The 23,548-nt window shown below is 38.7% G+C and overlaps 1 protein-coding gene across 3 annotated transcripts in view; it reads left to right on the plus strand.

Moving 5' to 3' along the window:
- Positions 1-23,548, plus strand: part of SASS6 (SAS-6 centriolar assembly protein) — a 62,626-nt gene that overhangs the window by 34,626 nt on the left and 4,452 nt on the right. For 2 of the 3 annotated variants that reach the window (XM_021090150.2, XM_021090148.2), the window contains 8 exons: positions 6,100-6,291; positions 9,518-9,712; positions 9,816-9,905; positions 9,979-10,158; positions 10,500-10,581; positions 11,759-11,895; positions 14,770-14,898; positions 22,459-22,556. In XM_021090150.2, coding sequence (XP_020945809.2) covers positions 6,100-6,291; positions 9,518-9,712; positions 9,816-9,905; positions 9,979-10,158; positions 10,500-10,581; positions 11,759-11,895; positions 14,770-14,898; positions 22,459-22,556 — 1,103 coding nt within the window. The remainder of the gene's footprint in view (positions 1-6,099; positions 6,292-9,517; positions 9,713-9,815; positions 9,906-9,978; positions 10,159-10,499; positions 10,582-11,758; positions 11,896-14,769; positions 14,899-22,458; positions 22,557-23,548) is intronic. The other variant, XM_021090149.2, reaches the window with a different exon arrangement.

A 23,548-nucleotide genomic window follows, 5' to 3' on the forward strand; every position in this document is an offset into this window, starting at 1 on the left:
TTGATCTGTTTGTCTTTTCTATTTCATGTTGGTTTAGTCTTGGAAGGTTGTACTTTTCTAAGAATTTGTCCATTTCTTCTAGGTTGTCCATTTTATTGGCATATGGTTGCATGTAGTCGTCTCTTATGATCCTTTGTGTTTCTGTCATGTCCATTGTAACTTCTCCTTTTTCATTTCTAATTTTATTGATTTGAGTCCTCTCTCTTTTTCTTGAATAGTCTGTCTAAGGGTTTATCAATTTTGTTGATCTTTTCAAAGAACCAGCTTTTCATTTGTTTCATTGATCTTTTCTGAGGTTTTCTTCGTTTCTATTTCATTGATTTCTGCTCTGACCTTTATGATTTCTTTCCTTCTGCTAACTTTAGGTCTTGTCTGTTCTTCTCTCTCGAGCTGCTCTAGATGTAAAGTTAGGTTGTTTATTTGAGCTTTTTCTTGTTTCCTGAGGTGGGCTTGTATTGCTATAAATGGTCCTCTTAGGACGGCTTTTGCTGCATCCCATAGGTTTTGGAGTGTCATATCTTTGTTGTCATTTGGTTCTAGGTATTGTTCAATATCCTCTTTGATTTCTTCAGTGATCCATTGGTTGTTAAGTAGCATGTTGTTTAGTCTACATGTGTTTGGTTTTTTTGCAGTTTTTTTCTTGTTGTTGATTTCCAGTCATATAGCATTGTGGTTGGGAAAGATGCTTGATGTGATTTCAATTTTCTTAAAGTTACTGAGGCTTGATTTGTGGCCCAGAATGTGATCAGTCCTAGAGAATGTTCTGTGTGCACTTGAGAAGAATGTGTATTCTTTTTGCTTTTGGATGGAATGTCCTTTAAATATCTATTAAGTCCATCTGGTCTAATGCTTCATTCAGGGCTTGTGTTTCCTTATTGATTTTCTGCCTGGATGATCTGTCCATTGCTGTAAGTGCAGTGTTAAATTCCCCTGGTATTATTGTGTTTTTGTCAATTTCTCCTTTTAAGGTTGTAGCAATTGCCTTATACATTGAGGTGGTCTTATGTTGGGTGCATATATATTTATAAGTGTTATATCTTCTTCTTGGATCAATCCTTTGATCATTATGTAATGTCCTTTTTTGTCTTTATAATATTCTTTATGATCTGTTTTGTCTGATATGAATATTGCTACTCCAGCTTTCTTTTTCCCGTTTGCATGGAATATTTTCTTTCATCCTCTGGCTTTCAATTTGTATGTGTCCCTAGAAGTGAAGTGGGTCTCTTGAAGACAGCATATATATGGGTCTTGTTTTTGTTTCCATTCAGCCAGTCTCTGTCTTTTGGTTGGGGCATTTAGTCCATCAACATTTAAGACAGTTATTAATGCGTATGTTCTTACTGCCATTTTATCAATTGTTTTGGATTTGTTTTTGTTGCTCTTTTTTCTTTCCTTCTTCTCTTGTTCTCTCTTCTGGTTTGATGACTATCTTTAGTGTTGTATTTGAATCGATTTTCCTTATTTGTTTGTGTATCAATTGTAGTTTTTTGGTTTGCTGTTACCCTGAAGCTTTGATAAAGGAATCTATATAAATACAAGGTTGCTTTAAGATGTCGGTCTCTTAATTGCAAGTGCATCTCCAGTGTCCCGCATTTGTACCCTCTTCTTCTCATGATTCCTGATTTTGATAGTATATTTGTGCGTGGATGATTTCCTTCCTTTACTGTATATATACCTTTACTGGTGAGCCTTGTCATTTGTGGTATTTTTGTTGCTAGTTGTGGCCTTTTCTGCCTAGAGAAGTTCCTTTAGTATTTGTTGTAAGGCTGGTTTAGTGTTGCTGAATTCTCTTAGCTTTTGCCTATCTGTAAAGCTTTTGATTTCTTCTCCAAATCTGAATGAGAGCCTTGCTGGGTAGAGAATCTCTTTTGGAGGTTTTTCCTTTCATCACTTTTAAGTATATTGTCCCACTCCCTTCTCGTCTGTAGAGTTTCTGCTGAAAAATCTGCTGCTAACCTTTTTGGGGTTCCTTTGTATATTTGTTTCTTTTCCCTAGTTGCTTTCAGTATTCTCTCTTTGTCTTTAATTTTGGTCAGTTTGATTAATGTGTCTCGGGGTGTTCCTCCTTGGGTTTATTTTATATGGTGCTCATTGTGCTTCCTGGATTTGAGTGAACTATTCCTTTCTCCTGTTAGGGAAGTTTATGGCTGTTATCTCTTCAGATATTTTTTCTGTCCCTTTGTCTCTCTCTTCTCCTTCTGGCACCCCTATAATACAGATGTTGATGTGTTAAACGTTGTCCCAGAGTTCTCTTAGACTGTCTTCTTTGCTTTTGTATTTTGCCTTTTCTGGGGCTGCTTCCTGCGACATATGGAGGTTCCCAGGTTAGGGGTCTAATTGGAGCTGTAGCCTCTGGCCTACGCCAGAGCCACAGCAATACCAGATCCGAGTTGCGTCTGTGACCTACACCACAGCTCATGGCAACACAGGATCCTTAACCCACTCAGCGAGGCCAGGGATTGAACCCGCAACCTCATGGTTCCTAGTCGGATTCGTTAACCACTGTGCTACAACAGGAACTCCTAGACTCTGTTCATTTTTTAACAATCTTTTTTCTCTTTTCTGTTCCACATCCATGATTTCCAGTAGTCTGTCCTTCACCTTGCTTATTTGTTCTTCTGCCTCCTGTATTCTGCTGTTGGTTGCTTTTAATGAATTTTTTATTGCGGTTATTGTATTTTGCATCTCTGCTTGCTTAAGTTTTAAATCTTATATTTCTTTGCTCAGTGTTTGCTATAAATTATCAGTCTTTTTTTTTTTTTTTTTTTCTTTTTGCCATTTCTTGGGCCACTCCTGCGGCATATGGAGGTTCCCATGCTAGGGGTCTAATTGGAGCTGTAGCCACCAGCCTACGCCAGAGTCACAGCAACGTGGGATCCGAGCCACATCTTTAACCTACACCACAGCTCACAGCATCGCCAGCTCCTTTAACCCACTGAGCAAGGCCAGGGACCGAACCCGCAACCTCATGGTTCTTAGTGAGATTCGTTAACCACTGTGCCATGACGGGAACTCCGTAAATTATCAGTCTTTCCTCCAGTTCATCTCCAGTGTCTTGCATCATCATCAGCATCATCGGTCTAAAGTCTTTTTCCTAGAGGCTGATAATCTCCAGATCAATTAGCTGTTTTTCTTGGTTTTTTTCTTATTCCCTTATCTGAGTTATAGTTCTGTGCCTTTTCGTTTTTATAGGTTTTTGTTGTGGTCTCCTTTTTGCAGACAGTAGAGTTGTAGCCTCTCTTACTTCTGGTGTCTGCCCTCCTTGTGGTTGGTACAGGGGCCTTAATGTAGGTTTCCTGTTGGGAGGGACTGGTGCCTGCCTACTGGTTGGGTGGAGCAGATTCCTATCCCTCTGGTGGGTGGCGCTTTGTCTCTGGGTGAGATTAGAGGTGGACTGTGTGCATGGGGGGTGTCTTTAGGCATCCTGTTTACTGATGGGTGGGGCTTTGATCCCACCTGCATTATTGTTTGGCCTGGGACTTCCTAGTGCTGATGGGTGGGGCCAGATTTTCCCAAAATGGCCACCTCCAGAGAATACATGCTGGTGAATATTTCCGAGACCTTTGCCTCCAATGTCCTTCCCCCACAATGAAACACAGTCACCCCCTGTTTTCCCATGAGCTCCTCTAAGAACTGCAGTTAGATCCAACCCAGATTCCTATGCAGCCTCTGCTTTCCCCTAGTACCCAGTGCACATGAAAGCCTGTATGCGACTTTCAAGAATGGGGTCTCTGTTTCCCCCAGTCCTGTGGAGTTTCTGTGCACAAGCCCCACTGGCCTTCAATGCCAGATGCTCTGGGGGCTCTTTCTCCCAGTGCCAGATCCCCAGGCATCAGGGCCTGACGTGGGGCTCAGAACTCTAATTCCTGTAGGTGAGTCTCTGTGGTACAGTACTTTCTAGTCTGTGGGCTTCCCACCCGGGAGGTATGGGGTTGCTTATATCGTTTAATCACCCCTCCTATCTCTTGATGTGGCTTCCTCTTTGTCTTCTGGAGTAGGATATCTTTTTGAAAGTTTCCAGTCCATTTGGTTGAAGGTTGTTCAGCATTTGGTTATAATTCTGTTGTTTTTATGAGAGAAGGTGAACTCCAGTCCTTCTATTCTGTCATCTTAATCCCATCTTCAGTTTGTTAAATTTAACTGTTTTCTGTGTGTGTGTGACAGAAAGAGAGAGAGAAATAATCAGTACAAATATACAAATGACTGGATGGGAATATTCCAGAATATTTAGATTGACTCCCTGGATGAGATTATCAGTTATTTGTGACTTCTTTTTTTTTTTCTTTTATTTATTTTGGGGCATTGAAGAAAATTATACTTGATTTACAATGCTGTGCCAATTTCTGCTGCATAGCAAAGTGACCCAGTCATTCATATATATATATATATAGAGAGAGAGAGAGAGAGAGAGAATGCGTATATATATCTATATATCTATATATATAATATCCATACCTTTGCTTATGTTATCTCCCATCATGGTATAATTATCCCAAGAGATTGGCTATCGTTCCCTGTGATTTATTTCTGCCAGTGACAGTGCTGGATCCTTAACCCACTGCACCCCATAGAACTCCTTTTATGCCTCTAAGAGAATGTATAACTTTCATAATCAGAAAAATATTCATTTTTAAAATGTATTTAGGATTTGATAGTGTTCATCAACAGATTTTACTTAAGATTTATTTTTTATTAAAAGATTCTTTAAATTCTATAGTGCTTTACAGTTTTCACAAACTTCACACACGACTTTACATAATTTGGTAGTAACTTTCTTATCCTCTGCCCTTATATTGCCCCTCCCTTTTTTCTCCCCACTAGTGACCACTAGGTTCCATTTATCTGTGAGTCTGCTGCTTTTTTGCTTTATTCGCTAATTTGTTGTATTTTTTAGATTCCACATATGTGATATCATACTGTATTTGTCTTTCTCTTTCTGAGTTATTTCACTTAGAATAATGCTTTCCAAATCCAATAACATATTATTAAGATAGATTTATAGTATGATTCAAACAGGTACCAGAGATTTCAGAGTTACCACCGTATTAAAAAAATTTTTTTTTTTTGTCTTTTTGCCTTTTCTAGGGCCGCTCCTGCAGCGTATGGAGGTTCCCAGGCTAGGGGTCCAATCGGAGCTGCAGCCACCGACCTATGCCAGAGCCACAGCAACGTGGGATCCGAGCCGCGTCTGCAACCTACACCACAGCTTACGGCAACACCAGATCCTTTAACCCACTGAGCAAGGGCAGGGACCGAACCCACAACCTCATGGTTCCTAGTCGGATTGGTTAACCACTGCGCCACGACAGGAACTCCCGTATTAAAATTTTATTGTTGGTAAAATGCGAGACTGAGCAACACCTTGTCAGTTTTACATGTTTAGGTGTTTTTTTTTTTCCATTAGAAGACATATATACTGACTGTTGCAAACTCAAATATTATAATGTTTAAAGCAAATACTGGGAGTTCCCATTGTGGTCCAGTGGAAATGAATCCCACTAGTATCCATGAGGATGTGGGTTCAATCCCTGGCCTCACTCAGTGGGTCAGGGATCTGGCGTTGCCATGAGCTGGTGTAGGTCATAGATGCAGCTCGGATCTCACATTGCTGTGGCTGTGGTGTAGGCCGGTAGCTGCAGCTCCAATTCATCCCCTAGCCTGGGAACTTCTTATGCTACATGTGCAGCCCTAGAAAGCCAAAAAAAAAAAAAAAAAGAAAGAAAGAAAATAAAGCAAATACTTAAAGTTCCATATGTACCTGCTTATTTTTTTTTTTCACACCAGTAGATTCATGCTATATATATTATTTTACACTTTGCTTTTTTTTCCCCACTTAATCATATGTCATTCTTCCCTTGAAGACTATTACTTCTAAACATGTGGGTTTAGGAGTAGAAGAAATTATGAACAAGATCATAGCAGTAAATTTGCCTTTGTGGACCACCCTTTTTGATAAAATCCATAATTGAAAATAAATCCTCTTAAAAACAGGGAATTCTTAAGAATAATTAAGATTGTTTTTTCTTCAAATCTTCTCATATTTGTATTTGTTTTTTTTTTCTCCCTTGAACTTTGGTACTTTGTTTTATTATGTAATAGGCACAGGTTCAGTACCAACAGCAGCATGAACAACAGAAAAAAGACTTAGAAATCCTCCATCAGCGAAACATCCAGCAGCTACAGAACAGATTGTCTGAGTTAGAATCAGCTAATAAAGATCTGACTGAAAGGAAATATAAAGGAGATTCCACCATCAGAGAACTTAAAACAAAGCTGTCTGGTGTTGAAGAGGTATGGAACATTGCATTTGGTCTTTCTTCCCTCCCTTTTAAAATCACATTTAAAGTGGTTACTTTATTACTTGTGCAGGTGGTGTTCTTCTGGATCCTTTGCAAGGATTTCTTGTAAGCTTAGGGCAATCAGTTCAGTCAGTACCAAAAAGATTGAGAATCTGAAATCTAATAAAATGGGCTAATTCAGAACAGAGCTGAGGTAAACCTGGATATTTTTAGTTAGCGTCTTGAACAGCTCAGTGACACAGCCCTCAGAGTTTTCAGTGTATTTAATGTATTTTTTGCATATATTAACTCATTTAATTCTCATAACTATTTTAAGGAAGGTACTGTTACTATCCCCATTTTACAGATAAGGAAACTAAGGCACGGGAAAGTTAAGTAATTTGCCCCAGTTTTCATAGCCAATAAGCAAAAGAGTGAGGAGAGAGCAGCAGTGTTATTTTAGCTCACGAGACATTCAGCTCCATTTCACCAGAATGTTATGCTTAGAACGTCTAAAGCCTGACTGGTCATATAGTCAGATGCTCATAGCATTCTGCCCCAGCAATTAGCCGTCTTCCATGCTTCCTCCCTGCCCCCTTCACCTTTCGCACCAGTTAGTAAAACATTTCAGCCTTCGTAGTGCATTGGATAGAGAATCCTTGATTATAATGCTATGCGGTTTCTTCTGTTTTAGCCCTGATACTGGCCAGTGTAGAAACACTGTGCACTGTTATGTTGATTTTCACGTAATCAGAATGTTCCAAAGTTTGCGTAACACTTGCAAATTATGAGTCCTGGGAACTTTCTTCTTTAAACTGAGTATTGTTACCTAAATATGTTAAATTATACCTTTTAGGCATTAGTGCCCTAAAATTAACCACTCCCATTTATTATTTACCATTTGCTAGGCAGTATGCTAAGCAGTTTATGTAAGAGTTTTTGTAAAGATGGAATAACTTTTGAACTGCTAAGCAGTTTATGTAAGAGTTTTTGTAAAGATGGAATAATTTTTGAAGTGTCACATCTGTTTTACAAATGAGGGAACCTAAATTTAGTGAGATTAAGTAATTCCCAGGGTCACATAGAACAGCCAAGATTTGTATTCATATCTGTCTGATAGCAGTCTGTACTTCTAAAACCACTGTGGTATCATAATACAAATTATTTTGTAAAGTGTTTGTTAAAATTGAAAACTAACTAGAAAGCCTACATATTGGACTTTAGTATACTGGCAATGTTTGGACTGATAATAACTGATTGAGATGTGATGTAGTCTTGGATTTTTTAAAAATTAATTTTTATTTTTTTTTCATGTTCTTTGCCATTTGGATTTATTACAGGGTATTGAATATAGTTCCCTGTGCTATACAGTAGGATTATCTATTTTAGACATTGTAGTTTGTATCTGCTGATCCCAAACTCCTAATTTATCCCTCCCTCACCCCTCTTCCGCTTTGGTAACCGTAAGTTTGTCTTCTGTGTCTGTGAGTCTGTTTCTCTTTGCTAAGTAAGTTCATTTGTGTCATTTTATTTTTATTTATTTATTTATTTATTTATTTATTTATTTTTTGGTCTTTTTTGCTATTTCTTAAGCTGCTCCCGCGGCATATGGAGATTCCCAGGCTAGGGGTCGAATCGGAGCTGTAGCCACTGGCCTACGCCAGAGCCACAGCAACGCAGGATCCGAGCCACGTCTGCAACCTACACCACAGCTCACGGCAACGCCAGATCGTTAAGCCACTGAGCAAGGGCAGAGACCGAACCCGCAACCTCATGGTTCCTAGTCGGATTCGTTAACCACTGCGCCACAACGGGAACTCCTTTTTTTAATTAATTAATTTTTTTTTTCATTTGTGTCATTTTAGATCCCACATATAGGTGATATATAGTAGTATTTATCTTTCTCGTTCTGATTTACTTCACTTAGTATGATAATCCGGTTTTTTGTTTTTTTGCCAGGCCCAAGGCATGTGGCACTTCCTAGGCCAGGGATGGACCTGAGCCGCAGTAGTGATAATACTGGATCCCTAACCCACTGTGCCATCAGGGCACTCCAATGATCTGGGGTGTTTTTTTGTTGTTGTTTTTTTTGTCTTGTCTTTTTTTAGGGCTGCACCCACAGCATATGGAGGTTCCCAGGCTAGGGGTTGAATCAGAGCTGCAGCTGCAGGCCTATACCACAGCTACAGCAATGTGAAAGCATAGGCACGTCTGCAACCTACGCCATATCACAGCGATGCCAAATCCCCGGCCCACTGAGTGAGGCCAGGGATTGAACCCGAGTCCTCATGGATACTAGTTGGGCTCATTATCACTTAACCACAATGGGAACTCCCAATAATCTGTTTTTAATTACCAATTATCGTTTGTTTTTCCTTTCAAGTGTAAACCAAAAGGGAATCCAGAAGTGTTAACATATTTGTTGACATGGAATGATACTTGTAATATATTATATGAAGGCAAATTATAAAACTGCACTATAAGAGCTTTAAAAAAAAATAAGTCTGTATAGATAAGCAGGAGAGAAAAATGTTAATTCTAGGTCATGGCTCTCACCCTTGGCTACCCTTAGAATCAGTTGGAGAACTCCAGACATACCTCACACTGCTGAAATCAGAATCTGTACCAGGCATCAGTAGGTTTGTTTGAAAGCTTCCCAGGTGGTTTCAGCGTGCAGACTAGATTGAGAATCACTGTTTAGATGGTAGAATGATAAGGATTTCTTTTTATTTATTTATTTTATGTATTGTGAAATTCTGTTGTAATGAGCATTTATTACCTAAATGATTTTTTTTTTTTTTTTTTGGCCATGCTTGCTCCATACAGAAGTTCCTGGGCCAGGGATCGAACTCAAAAGCCACAGCAGTGACAGTGCCAGATCCTTAACCTGCCACACCCTCAGGGAACTCTCCTGAGTGATTTTTCTTTTTTTTAACTGTAAATTTCAAGACATCAGAAAATTCTCATTACTAGTTTTTAAAAGTTATAGTGATTTATAAATAAGTGTTGTTTTATTTTCCCTTGATATGATTGAATTAGGTGTTAGTTTATTTTACAGTTATATTCCAAATCTACAAGTTATGTATACCTTTAGAGAGACCTTCATGTTCTTTAAAAGAACATCAGTACTAGAACTTTAAAATTATTAAAGACATTTCGTCTATTTTAAATATCTTAATTATAAGTCATCAGGCCAGCCAGCTTCCCCTTTTCAGAATACATCTTTTTTCCTCCTCTAGGAGCTCCAGCGGGCTAAGCAAGAAGTCCTCTCTTTGCGAAGAGAGAATTCTACGCTAGATGCTGAATGCCATGAAAAAGAAAAGCATATTAATCAGCTACAAACAAAAGTAGCTGTTTTAGAACAGGAAATCAAGGATAAGGACCAGCTTGTTTTAAGAACAAAAGAAGCATTTGATACAATTCAGGAACAAAAGGTCTTTTTAAAACTTTTCTAAAGAAATTCCTATTACATTTATAAATGATAATTTTCTTAAATAGATTTCCTAATTATTCATCTTTTAAAAAATGTGTTATCAGGTGGCTTTAGAAGAAAATGGTGAAAAAAACCAGGTACAACTAGGAAAATTGGAAGCTACAATAAAATCATTATCAGCTGAACTTCTTAAGGTTTGTTTTTAAAAACTTAATATTAATATTTCATTGGATTATGTGGAGATATACACATGAAGCTCTTTTATAGGCAAATGAAATTATCAAGAAGTTACAAGGGGATCTGAAGACTTTAATGGGTAAATTGAAACTGAAGAATACAGTCACTATTCAGCAAGAGAAACTCTTGGCTGAGAAGGAAGAAAAATTACAAAAGGAACAAAAGGAATTACAAGATGTTGGACATACTCTCCGAATTAAAGAACAGGAGGTAGTTAATATTTTATAGTCTTGTTTGTGTGACTGTTTGCAAAGCATAATTATTTCCTCATGGATTTTTAAAAATTTCTACTTTGTTATACTGGAGAATGGCTTTGGCTTTTTTTTTTCAAAAGAACATGGCTATAAATCAATAGAATTTAATGACCTATTTCAATCTAAGGTTAGTTATCATTACGAATACCTTGAGAGTGTGTATATGTACTTATATCATATATAATTTGCTACATTAGTGAACTGATTCCTTTCTTATTTAACAGTAATTAATAATATATTTCTTCAGTTTTTATTTTAGCCTTTATTATACTTACTATAAGGATTAATGTATTTCAGGTATGCAAATTACAAGAACAGTTAGAAGCTACAGTTCAAAAGCTTGAAGAAAGCAAACAGCTGCTAAAAAATAATGAAAAATGTAAGTATTTTACCTTTTTTATGTAAATGAGGTTTGTGATTTTATTCTTAACCTGGAAAGAAGTTTTATTTGAATTTATAAGTCTAGGTAAATCAAGATACTGCTGTATACAAGTAATCTGCTTTAAATATACCATTTTAATGTCTTTGCTGCAGTAAATTATATCATCTACCTTGTAAAAGTTACCATCATTTTTTTAAAAATCACGTGTCAGTAACATAAAATCAAGTGTTGAAAATACTACTTTACTATTTAAATTCTTTACTACTTGTTATAATTGCTGTGTTTATATGCTGATATATGAATTATTTGAAAAAATAGATTGTCTTTAACATTTCTTCAGTTTCTAATATTGATTATGAGAAATAAGAGTTGAGCTTTAAATTTTAAGATGGCATTCTAGAAATGAAAGCCTTCAAAGAGATCCTTGACTAGCAGAAATAATGTAGGTTTCTGATAGTAAAAGAAAAGTTCTGTGTGGCAGTTGTTAAAACAAGAATATTCAGTGGCAGCATTTTAGGTGAACCTATGTTGTTCTCATGCGATGCAGTTTTAAAAACCTAAAATTTGGAGGTCCCATCGTGGCACAGCGGAAACGAATCCAACTAGGAACCATGAAGTTGCGGGTTGGATCCCTGGCCTTGCTCAGTGGGTTAATGATCTAGCACTGACGTGAGCTGTGGTGTAGATCGCAGGCGTGGCTCAGATCTGGCGTGGCTGTGGCTGTGGCTTAGGCCGGCAGCTGTAGCTCTGATTAGACCCCTAGTCTGGGAACCTCTAATGCTGCGGGTGTGGCCCTAAAAAAAAAAAGCAAAAAGCAAAAAAACCCTAAAATTTAAAAAATTACAATTTTTGGAGTTCTCGTTTGTGTCTCAGCGGGTAAGGACCCAGTGTTGTCTCTGTGAGGATGCAAGTTTGATCCCTGGCCTCACTCAGTGGGTTTAGGATTCCATGTTGCTGCAGGCTGTGGTGTGGGTTCCAGATGCGCCTTGGATCCTGTGGTGGCTGTGGTTGTGGTGTAGGCCAGCAGCTGCAGCTCCAATTTGGCCTGGCCTGGGTTCTTCCATATACCACAGGTGTGGCCAGAAAAAAATTACAATTTTTAAATATGTAAAATTATTAGAAAAATAAAAATATTCCAAATTCTTTACCTTGTTTCTTGTTTTTTCTATTTAAGTAATCACATGGCTAAATAAAGAATTAAATGAAAATCAGCTAGTGAGAAAGCAAGACGTAATGGGATCTTCTACCACACCACCTCTGCATTCTACTACCAACACCATCAGAAGTGGGATTTCTCCTAATTCTAATGTGGTAAGATTTAAAAATTAAGCTGTTGTGAGTAGTATTAGTAAGTTTCCTAAAACAAAAATTTTCCTAGACTGTTAGGTGCTTGGGCTAACATAACTGGAGCCCTTTGTTTTTAGTAGTAAAGTAGTTTAAGTTGCATTTGGAAGTGGATCAAAAAATACGCTTATTGTTAACTAAGAGGTTATATTTTAAGGACACACTTCTTTGTAAGATTTTACCGGATATAGAAATCATTCATTATTAAAGTTAATGCAAAATGTGCTGAAAAACTATTAACACACACACAAGTATTTAGGAGGCCTCAATAAAGGAGAACGGGGTATGGGCTCAGGTTTGGAACTGTAGAGGAAGAGCCTAAATTGAATCTATTTAGGGAAAAAGAGAAAGAAAAGCCCTATTACCAGACATGTCAGCTCTAGATTCTGGAAGAAACTAGTTATGAGCTATAAGTTTTTTCAGCTCCAAGGCCCTCGAATCTGGCTTGGTACTATCAGCTGGGCCTAGTCATTGCTGGGAACTAGCACTCAGAGCTAGGCTTTGGGGCTCTCCTGTTGAACATAAATAATTCACAGAATATCAGTCTCAGGCAAGGCCACTCTGACTGTGATGGAGCATTGCAAAAACAAGATCACTTCATAATCTTGTCTGAACACAGACAAAAATATGACATTGCCAAACCACAAAAAATGGGCAAGTATCCTCCTATCCTGGCTAAAGCTAGTGACTGCTGCCCAATACCAACTATAACTTTGGCCTTAAGACATTTCTCCTAGAGTTCTCTGGTGGCTCAGTGGGTTAAGGATCTGGCATTGTAACTGCTCTGGCTCAGGTTTGATCTCTTACCCTAGAACTTCTGCATACTGTGGCATCGCCAAAAAAATAAATAAAAATTAAAAATCTTTTATTAAAAAAAAAAAGTTCTCATTGTGGTTCAGTGGTGATGAGCCTGACTAGTATCCATGAGGATGTGGGTTTGATCCCTGGCCTTGCTCAGTGGGTTAAAGGATCTGGCGTTGCTGTGGCTGTGGTGTAGGTCAGCTGATGTAGCTCCAATTCCATTTGTAGCCAGGGAACCTCCATGTGCCACAGCAGCCCCAAAAAGCAAAAAAAAAAAAAAAGACATTCCTCCTGCCTAAGATTTATTCAGATACCCAGTCATACAGTTATCCCCATTTCTTTTTTTTTTTTTTTTCTTCTTTTTTTGGGAGGGATTTTTAGGGCCATACCCATGGCATATGGAAGTTCCCAGGCTAGGGGCCAAATTGGAGCTGCACCTGCCGACCTACACCACAGCTACAGGAACACAGGATCTGAGCTGCATCTTCAACCTACACCACAACTCAACAGCAACGCCAGATCCTAACCCACTGAGTGAGGCCAGGGATTGAACCCGCATCCTCACGGATACTAGTCAGATTCATTTCTGCTGTGCCACAACGGGAACGCCTATCCTCATTTCTTGATAGCATCCTATCCACAGCAGAGCCCCATGTTCTTCAACAGTTCTTTATTTTTAAAGATTCATTCAGGAGTTCCCGTCCTGGCGCAGTGGTTAACGAATCTGACTAGGAACCATGAGGTTGCAGGTTCGATCCCTGGCCTTGCTCAGTGGGTTAAGGATCAGGCGTTGCCGTGAGCTGTGGTGTAGGTCACAGACGCGGCTCGGATCCCGTGTTGCTGTGGCTCTGGCATAGGCTGGTGGCTACAGCTCCAATTCGACCCCTAGCCTGGGAACCTCCATATGCCGCGGGAGCGGCCCAAAGAAATGGCAGAAAGACCAAAAAATAAATAAATAAATAAATAAATAAAAATAAAGATTCATTCATTTATTTTTTTGGCCTTGCCCAAGGTGTGCGGAAGTTCCTGGGCCAGGGATCAAACTTGTGCCACAGCAGCAACCCCAGTGACAATGTCAGCTCTTTAACCTGCTGCACCACAAGGGAACTCCCCTTAAACAGTTCTTTAAAACACCTAACACATGACTAAGTCCAATAACTAGGTCCCCTTTAACACTGTCTTACTGAGACACCCCTCCTACTAGGTTCTACACGATGTGGGTCTTCCTCTTTGCAAGGAGCAGTAGACACTGTGCACACCTGTAGATGTGTTTCTGATAATCTTTGATGGAGGTCAGTGGCAGAGGATTTAAAATGCAAATCCATAATTGAAATTTTAATCTGCCCTAGTAAATGACATAATACTTGATGTTTAAAGAAGGGAAAGGATTTCTGCTGAATCAGGAAAAGATGCAAAATGAAGTGCCTGGAACTGAATTACAAACATGAAAAATCTTGACAGTCTTAACCGTAATGACCGATGATAAAAAGCTGTGTGAGAGGTGTTTTTGTTGTGTGGCCATTGTCATATGAGTGCTTCTTAAGGTTTGCATTTCAATTATCCTCTTATAAAAATAAACTCTTTTCATGATAATGGTGGTGTCACTATTCTGAGAGTTAGTGGCAACCCAGATTATTATCTGACTTAGTCTAAGAGCGTAAAGAGTATTTTTACTCAATCTGGCAGAAAATTACTGTTTTATCTCTCAATGGCCTTTTGATCTGTGACTACTTTCTAACCCCGTTTTCAGGAACGGGAGGCCTAGAGGGAACCAGGAGGGTTGAGAGATCTTTGTTTTACTTCAGTTCAAGGCCCGTCTGGTGTTTTGTTTTGTCTAAGCTTGCATAGCCACTCTGAAAAGCTGTCTGGGTCATAGGTATTCCAGCTTCATGCTGTATAATAAGGCAGAATTTGGTGGTGTCATGATAAACAAAATTGGCCTCTGAGATAGTGCTCTTAACTACTAATTATAACAGATACTAATGCCTCTTCAGTCACCAAATACTATTTAAAACCGATTTCTCATGTTCTTGTTTTTAGGTTGAGGGTAGACTGACTTACCCAGCTTGTGGAGTTGGTTATCCTGTCTCCTCCGCATTTGCATTCCAGAACACCTTTCCTCACCCTTGTGCTGCCAAAAATACCCTCCACCCTGTTTCAGGACCAAAGGTACCCAAATTAACTACTACCTTTTTTGAAATACATAGCTATTTATTTTTTAATTAACAAATTTATTCTTTGATCAGTTGCTAAATATTAGGTGGTACTGTAGATGAATATATTTCTAAATAATACACTTACAGGAAATATTATATGGAACAATAATTTTATTTTTCCTACTGGATTATTCTGAGAATCCAGGGAGTTAATGCATATGCTAAGAGTAGTGCCTGCTACACAAATGCTTCATTAATGTTATCCATTATTATTAGTGATAAAATCTACTACAAAATAGACATCAAGAATGAGATTTAAAATGTGCAGGGAGTTCCCGTCGTGGCGCAGTGGTTAACGAATCCGACTAGGAACCATGAGGTTGCGGGTTCGATCCCTGCCCTTGCTCAGTGGGTTAAGGATCCGGCGTTGCCGTGAGCTGTGGTGTAGGTTGCAGACGCGGCTCGGATCCCACGTTGCTGTGGCTCTGGCGTAGGCTGGTGGCTACAGCTCCGATTGGACCCCTAGCCTGGGAACATCCATATGCCGCAGGAGCGGCCCAAGAAATAGCAAAAAAAAAAAAAAAAAAAAAAAAAAAAAAATGTGCAGGTCTCGCATGGCGCAGTGGTTAACGAATCCAACTAGGCACCCTGAGGTTGCGGGTTCGGTCCCTGACCTTGCTCAGTGGGTTAAGGATCCAGCGTTGCCGTGAGCTGTGGTGTAGGTCGCAGACACGGCTCAGATCCCACATTGCTGTGGCTCTGCCATAGGCCAGTGGCTACAGCTCCTATTCGACCCCTAGCCTGGGAACCTCCATATGCCACGGGAGCGGCCCTAGAAAAGGCAAAAAGAGAAAAAAAAAAAAAAAAAAGATAAATCTGGCAACTGCCAAAGCAGCTGCAGCTTGGTTTCAAACCCTGGCCAAACCCTGGCCCAGAAACTTCCATATGCCGCACATGGCCATTAAAAAAAAAATAAATAAATAAAATGTTTAGAAATTAAATTTAAAAGATTTTCTTATTATACTTCAGTGGGTGGTTGTAGTCACCTCTTCTATTTTGGAGACCACTGATGTGGGAAGTCTTGTGCTAGCAGCTATGGTGACTGACACATGCTCTGTTTAGGTGCAGTTAAAAAAAAAAAAATTAATGACATCAAATCAGTGATATAACTGGTTTCTTAAAATGTTACTGTCAAGATTTAGTATATTCAAGTAGATGTTTGAGGATATAAAATAACATGAGTTATATTAAGCCGAAAACAAAATTCGAACCCTCGTCCTCATGGATGCTAATTAGGTTCTCCAGCCACTGAGCCACAATGGGAACTCCCTACTTTATTAAAAATTTAAAAAAATTGAGGTATAGTTAATTAACAGTGTGTTAGTTTTAAGTGTATAGCAAAGTGATTCAGTTATACACATACATATATATTTTTTTTCAGATTCTTTTCCATTATGGGTTATTATAAGATATTCTGTATAGTTCCCTGTTCTTTATAGTAGGTACTTACTAATTTTATATGTAGCAGTGTGTGTATGTTAATCCCAAACTCCTAATTTGTCTCTTCCTCTCTCTCTACCCCCACCTCCACTGTAACCATAAATCTTTCTGTTTTGTGAATACGTTCACTTGTATCTTTTTTTGAGATTCCACATGTAAGTAATGTCATCCAGTGCTATCTTTCTCTGACTTCCTTCAATATAGTGATGTCTGGGTCCATCTGTGTTGCTGCAAATGGCATTATTTCATTCTTTTTTATAGCTGAATAATATCCCATTGTGTGTGTGTGTATACACACATGTATATGTACCACATTTTCTTTATCCATTTATCTGTCGATGGACATTTAGGTTGCTTCCATGTCTTGGCTGTTGTAAACAGTGCTGCAGTGAACATTGGGGTGCATTTATCTTAGAGTTTTCTCTAAATATATGTGCAGGGGTGGGATTGCAGGATCGGATGTTAATCTCTATTTTCAGTTTTTTAAGGAACCTCAATACTGTTCTTTATAGTGGCTGCACCAATTTAATTCCCATTAACAGTGTAGGAGGGTTCACTTTCTCTGTAGCCTCTCTGACATTTTTTTTGAGGACTTTTTAATGATGGCAACTCTGAGTGGTATGAAGTGATACCCCATTGTAGCATTTTGTGGGTTTTTTTCTGTTTTTGTTTTTTTTCCCATAGCTGTGGCATGTGGAAGTTCCTGGGCCAGGGATTGAACCTGTGCCACAACATCGACCTGAGCCGCTCCAGTGACATTGTTGGATCCTTAACCTGCTGTGTCGCAAGGGAACGCCTAAGTCATTGTTTTGCATTACTTTAATAGTTAGCAGTATTGAGCATCCTGTCATGTGTCTTTTGGCCATCTGTATGTTTTTGGAGAAATGTCTGTTTAGTTCTTCTGCCCATTTTTTGATTGGGTTGTTTATTTTTTCATATTAAAGCCTTATGAACTATTTGTATGTTTTGGAAATTAATCTCTTGTCAATAGCATCATTTGAAAATATTTTCTCCCACTCCCTAGGTTGTCTTTTTGTTTTTAGTCTCCTTCGTTGTGCAAAAGCTTTTGGGTTTAATTAGGTTTCATTTCTTTATTTTTGTTTTTATTTCCATTACTCTAGGAGACAGATGCAAAAAAAATCAGCGTCTTACAGTTTTTGGAGTATAGGTCTTTTGCCCCATTAGGTAGGTTTGTTCCTAGGTATTTTACTCTTTTTGAATAAATGAGGTTTTTGACTAAATGGGATTGTTTCCTTAATTTTTTTGTCTTTCTAGGGCCACTCCCACGGCATATGGAGGTTCCCAGGCCAGGGGTCGAATCAGAGCTGTAGCTGCCAGCAACTTGGGATCCAAGACACGTCTGTGATATCTATACCACAGCTCATGGCAATGCCAGATCCTTAACCCACTGAGCAAGGCCAGGGGTTGAACCCACAACCTCATGGTTCCTAGTTGGGTTCATTAACCACTGAGCCATGATGGGAACTCCTGTTTCCTTAATTTTTCTTTCTGGTATTTCATTGATGGTGTATAGAATTCAAACATATTTCTATGTATTAATTTTACATCCAGAAATTTTGCTGCATTCATTGATGAGCTCTAGTAGTTTTTTGGTAGGATCTTTAGGATTTTCTATGTATAGCATCATTTCATCTGCAAACAGTGACTGTTTCATTTCTTTTCCAACTTGGATTCCTTTTATTTCTTTTTAAGGATCTGGTGTTGCCATGAGCTGTGGTATAGGTCACAGATGGGCCTTGGATATAGCATTGCTGTGACTGTGGCGTAGGCTGGCTGTGGGTAGGACTTCTAAAGCTATCTTTAGTAAAAGTGGCCAGAGTCAGCATCGTTGTCTTATTCCTAATCTTAGAGGAAATGCTTTCAGTTTTTCACTGTTGAGAATGATGTTAGCTGTGTGTTTGTTATAAGACTATGGGACTGTGTTTTCCTCTAGGAGTTTTATAGCATCCGGTCTTATATTTGGGTCTTTAATCTGTATGCGCTTTATTATGTTTAGGTACATTCCCTCTCTGCCTACTTTCGTTTTTTTTTTTTTTCTTTTTTTAGGGCCACACCTGTAGCACATGGAAGTTCATGGGCCAGGGGTCAAATTGGCAAATTGGAGCTGCAGCTGCCGGCCTACTCCACGGTCACAGCAATGCCATATCCAAGCCACATTAGTGACCTACACCATAGCTCATAGCAACATCAGATCCTTAACCTGCTGAGTGAGACTGGGGGTCAAACCCGAATCTTCATGGGTGCCAGTCAGGTTTGTAACCCTCTGAGCCACAACAGGAACTCTGATGACCACTTTCTGAAGAGTTTTTATCAAAATGGATGTTGAATTTATCAAAAGTTTTTTCTGCCTCTATTGGGATTATCATATGGTTTTTATTCTTCTGTTTGCTGATGTGTATTACACTGATTGGTTTGCAGATATTAAATCCTTGCATCCCTGGAATAAATCCCAATTGATCATTTTGTGTGATCCTTCTACTTTATTGTTGGAGTTAGTTTGCTAGTATGTTGTTGAGGACTTTTGCATCTGTATTCATCAGCGATGTTGGTCTACAGTATTTGAAAATCAACATAATATACCTATTAACTGATGAGAGAAAAACCACACAATCCACAATTAATGCATAATTAGCCACTAGTAATGATTTAACAAATGAGTTTAGCAAGGCTTCAGGATACAGGATCAATATATAATAATCAATTACATTTGTATACAGCATTAATGAATATTCTGAGAAAGTAATAAAGCATTTACATTCAGAATAGCCTCAAAAAGAATAAAGGACTTAGGAATTAATCTAATAAAGTAAATGCTAGATGTCATTGAAAACCGTAAAACATTGCTAAGAGAAATTAAAGAGATAAATGGAGAGACATTAATATTCATGATTGAAAAAGAAAATATTGTCAAAATGACATTTCTTCCCAAATTGACCTATAAATACTCTATACCTTATCAAAATCCACTGCAGATTACTTAGATTTTCCTGGTTCTTTCTTGAGTGATCTTAGACTGTGTCTTGATCCAATATCGAATATTATGAGAGTCCTAAGGAGAATATGAATTTTATAAATTTTTTAAATTAAATTTGTTTTTGTGGCAAATAGTCTTGTGAGGTTCAAGTTGCAAATTCTGACATGTCTTTTGTTAGATTGTAGATTTAATTCATTCTGTAAAGACTTTGCCATGTTATTTGCATCTGTCGATGGCTGTTCTGTGACCTAGACAGTGGTTTAACTCCATAGTTCAGATCTCAAAGCCTTTGGTATGCTGACTAGGGTTAGATCTTGTGTGTCCACCGTAAAAGGGAACCCAGCAGTTCATTGTATCTCTCTCTTGAGTTCCTGTCTCTTGGTGATTTCCCCCCCAGATTTCTGAGTCCCCAGGGTCCTCTCTCCTGGATACCAGCTAGAAAGTACAGCCAGATCCCTTGTCCTGAGACACAGTTCCTGCAAGTGTGTCTCTGCCTGCTGCCAAGCAATAGGAGGACAAAGACAGACAAAGAGTAGTGAGAATTTGCATCATGCTTATGAAACCACGGCACCTCTGGTCAGAGGGTGTGATTCCCCTCAAGAAATTGTAGGTGCCTGTTTTGCCACTGCTGTTGTCACTGTTACTTCTGTCGCTTTTGCTTCCATAGAATTGCCTGAGGTTGGACCAGAAGAAAAAAAGGAAGATTTTCCTGATTCTTTGACCCTTAGAAATTTCTATTTCATTTCCCAGAGCAGAAAGAAGAATATACCATGATATTAATATTGTACCCTGGCTTTCTTAAACTTGGTATTTATATGGGTGTATAATTTTCTGTCCTCTTACTTTTATCAATTTATGTCTTTATATTTAAACTGGATTTCTTTTATTTTTAATTTTTTTTTGTCCTTTTGTCTTTTCAGGGCCACACCCGTGGCATATGGAGGTTCCCAGGCTAGGGATCTAATTGGATTTGTAGCCTCCAGCCTACGCCAGAGCCATAGCAATGCAGGATCTGAGCTGTATCTGCCATCTACACCACAGCTCACGGCAACACCAGATCCTTAACCCACTGAGTGAGGCCAGGGATCAAACCCGCAACCTCATGGTTTCTAGTCGGATTTGTTAACCACTGATCCACAACAGGAACTCCCTACAGTGGATTTCTTTTAGATATTCTTTACTTGACTGTTAGATTTTTATCCATTCTGACATTGTCTTTAACAATTTAAATTTACGATTTAATGTATATGTATGCTTAAATGTATATATTGATAAGGTTTATTATCTTGTTATTTATTTTCTGTATATCTCATCTTTGCTTTTTTTTTTTTTTTTTTTTTGCTTTCTAGGGCTGAACCTGCAGCATATGGAGGTTCCCAGGCTAGGGCTCGAATCCAAGCTACAGGTGCTGGCCTACACCACAGCCACAGCAACATGGGATCTGAGCCGAGTCTCCGACCTATACCACAGCTCACAGCAACGCTGGATCCCTGACCCACTGAGTGAGGCAAGGGATTGAACCTCCAGCCTCATGGATACCAGTCAGATTTGCTTCCATTGTTCCACAACGGGAACTCCACAGATATCTTTTAAGGAAATTAAACAATGAGGAAAAAGTCCTTGTATCCATATACTTACACTATTTACACACTTTTTTCCTTTGTTTTGATATACATTTTTATTTGGTATCATCGTTATTTTCCTTTAAAGCTATTTGTGGATCTCTTTGATCCCTTTGAGGATTTTTTCTTTCTGTTTCTGCTTTTTTCTATTTTTTTTCTTTTTTTTTGTCTTTTTAGGGCTGTACCCACAGCATATGGAGATTCCCAGGCTAGAGGTCTAATTGGAGCTGTAGTTGCCACACTACACCACAGCCATAGCAGTGCAGGATCTGAGCTCCGTCTGTGACCTGCACCCCAGCTTGTGGCAACGCCAGATCCTTAACCCACCGATCGAGGCCAGGGATCAAACCTGCATCCTCATGGATACTAGTAGGATTCACTTCTGCTGAGCCACAACAGGAACTCCTTATTTTTTCTTTAGCTTTACTAGGATGTATTTTAAGTAGCATTTACTCAAGGAATAGGTCAGCCCTGATACAAAGCAGTGACCATTCATGGCTCCCCATTAAATGCCCTAAATGATTACCAAGGACTCCTTACTTTGTCTTCATGATTATGAACCTTGGAAACTCCTGTTTTTATTTGCACAGCCCTGTGGTATTTTATCCTGTGCATGTGTCTAATAATCAGCACATCTCAAGGGGATGCATGTGTAGATTTCCCTTTGTAGCTCCCTTTTCATCCAAATTCTGCCTTGCAGCCTCCGGTCACCTCAGTCTCCCTAAACTGATCTAGCAGTGACGACGTTCTTTCTCCTATCATCCGGAAGTGCTTCTCTTTAAAAGTCTGGGTCAGTTGTAAGAATCACACTTCTCAGAGATCACAGTCCTGCACTAACTGTTGTTCAGTTTTTAGGACCATTGTTTTTGTTTAAATTCTTATGTGTGTAAATTTCGGAGCATTGAATGCATTCTTGGAATGAAACCCTTGGTTTCTTGGAATGAAACCCCCTGAGTAATAGTCATTGTTGCTTTATATCAGCTACTACATCCTTTATGCTTGATACTTTAGTTTGGGATTTTGTGTAGATTCTTGGGTTACTTTTGACTATTTCAGAATTTAAATTCCTAGCATTCATTTAGAATCCTTAAGGAAATATAACAGGCTTTAATTCTTGAAAGGGGAAGAATTCTCAGTGCATGAGATAAATGCGTCATTGTGGTACTTGGTTACTTTTAGCATTTTAACACTTAAATGCACTAGTGTTCATGTTTTTGTTTCAGAGTAATTATTAGAATTTTGTGTTATTCGTCTTGCTTATGTGACAGGAACTTTTTTGGCAAGGAGAAATAGAATTTTTAAAAATTAAATCTCAATACAGTGTGCTTATATTATAAAATATTGGTTGAACAGTTGTGGTCTAGTTATCAGAAAAAAAGATTTAACCACCTATCTCCATAAAGAACTGTCTCAGTTCTCACTAATTCAGTTACATAAAGTGTTTTCTTCTTCACAGGTTCAGTTTAACTTGCAATTTACAAAACCAAATACATCACTAGGAGATGTTCAGTCAGGAACAGTTGTTAGTATGGCTTCCTCAATGGATAAGGAAAAGTAAGTTCTTAATGTTTGCAATTTTGTATGTCATCTTGAAGTGTTTTTATCTGTGTTTGTAACTACTATTTGTTATTATTTTTTTTTAAGGTCCGCATCCGTGGCATGTGGAAGTTCCCAGGCTAAGAGTCCAATTGGAGCTACAGCTGTTGGCCTACACCACAGCCACAGCAACTCGGGATTTGAGCTGCTTCTGCGACCTACACCACACAGCTCATGGCAGTGCCGGATCCTTTACCCAATGAGCAAGGCCAGGAATTGAACCCACATCCTCACGGTTCCTCGTCAGGTTCCTTAACCACTGAGCCACGAAGGGAACTCCTAACTACTTGTTAGTTTATGATGACTACTTATTATTTTACTTTATTTTTTAGTTCATTTTATATTTGGCCATGCCTATGGCATGTAAAGTTCCTGAGCTAGGAATCAAGCCTGAGCCAAGCAGTGACACCACCAGATCCTTAACCCTCTGGCCCACCAGGGAACTCCATGATTACTTAAATTTATGTGGCGTTTTAAGTTACTGATCAGTGGGATTTAAGTTGAGTCACTTTTAGCTATAAGGAAAAGGTTTTTCATATTTTTTAAAACTATAGGGTAGACACAGTATAATTAAAAAAAAAAAAATTTTTTTTTTCCAATTCGACCCCTGGCCTGGGAATTTCCATATACCGCTGGTGTGGCCCTAAAAAAAAAAAAAAAAAAAAAAAAATTTTTTTTTGTCTTTTTAAGGCCGCACCCATAGCATATGGAAGTTCTCAGGCTAGGGAAACCACAACCACAGCAACATGGGATCCAGGCCACATCTGCAACTTACACCACAACTCACAGCAACGCCAGATCCTTAACCCAATGAGGAAGGCCAAGGATTGAACCTGTGTCTTCATGAATACTAGTTGGGTTCATTACCACTGAGCCACAACAGGAACTCCATTTTTTTTTTTTTTTTCTTTTTAGGGCCACATGCTTAGCATATGGAAATTCCCAGGCTA

The sequence above is a fragment of the Sus scrofa genome, chromosome 4, assembly GCF_054392235.1.
Source record: "Sus scrofa isolate SSC_HxYL_T2T_F1_AM1 chromosome 4, Sscrofa_HxYL_maternal_Yorkshire_Landrace_v2.0, whole genome shotgun sequence".
Lineage (NCBI taxonomy): Eukaryota > Metazoa > Chordata > Mammalia > Artiodactyla > Suidae > Sus > Sus scrofa.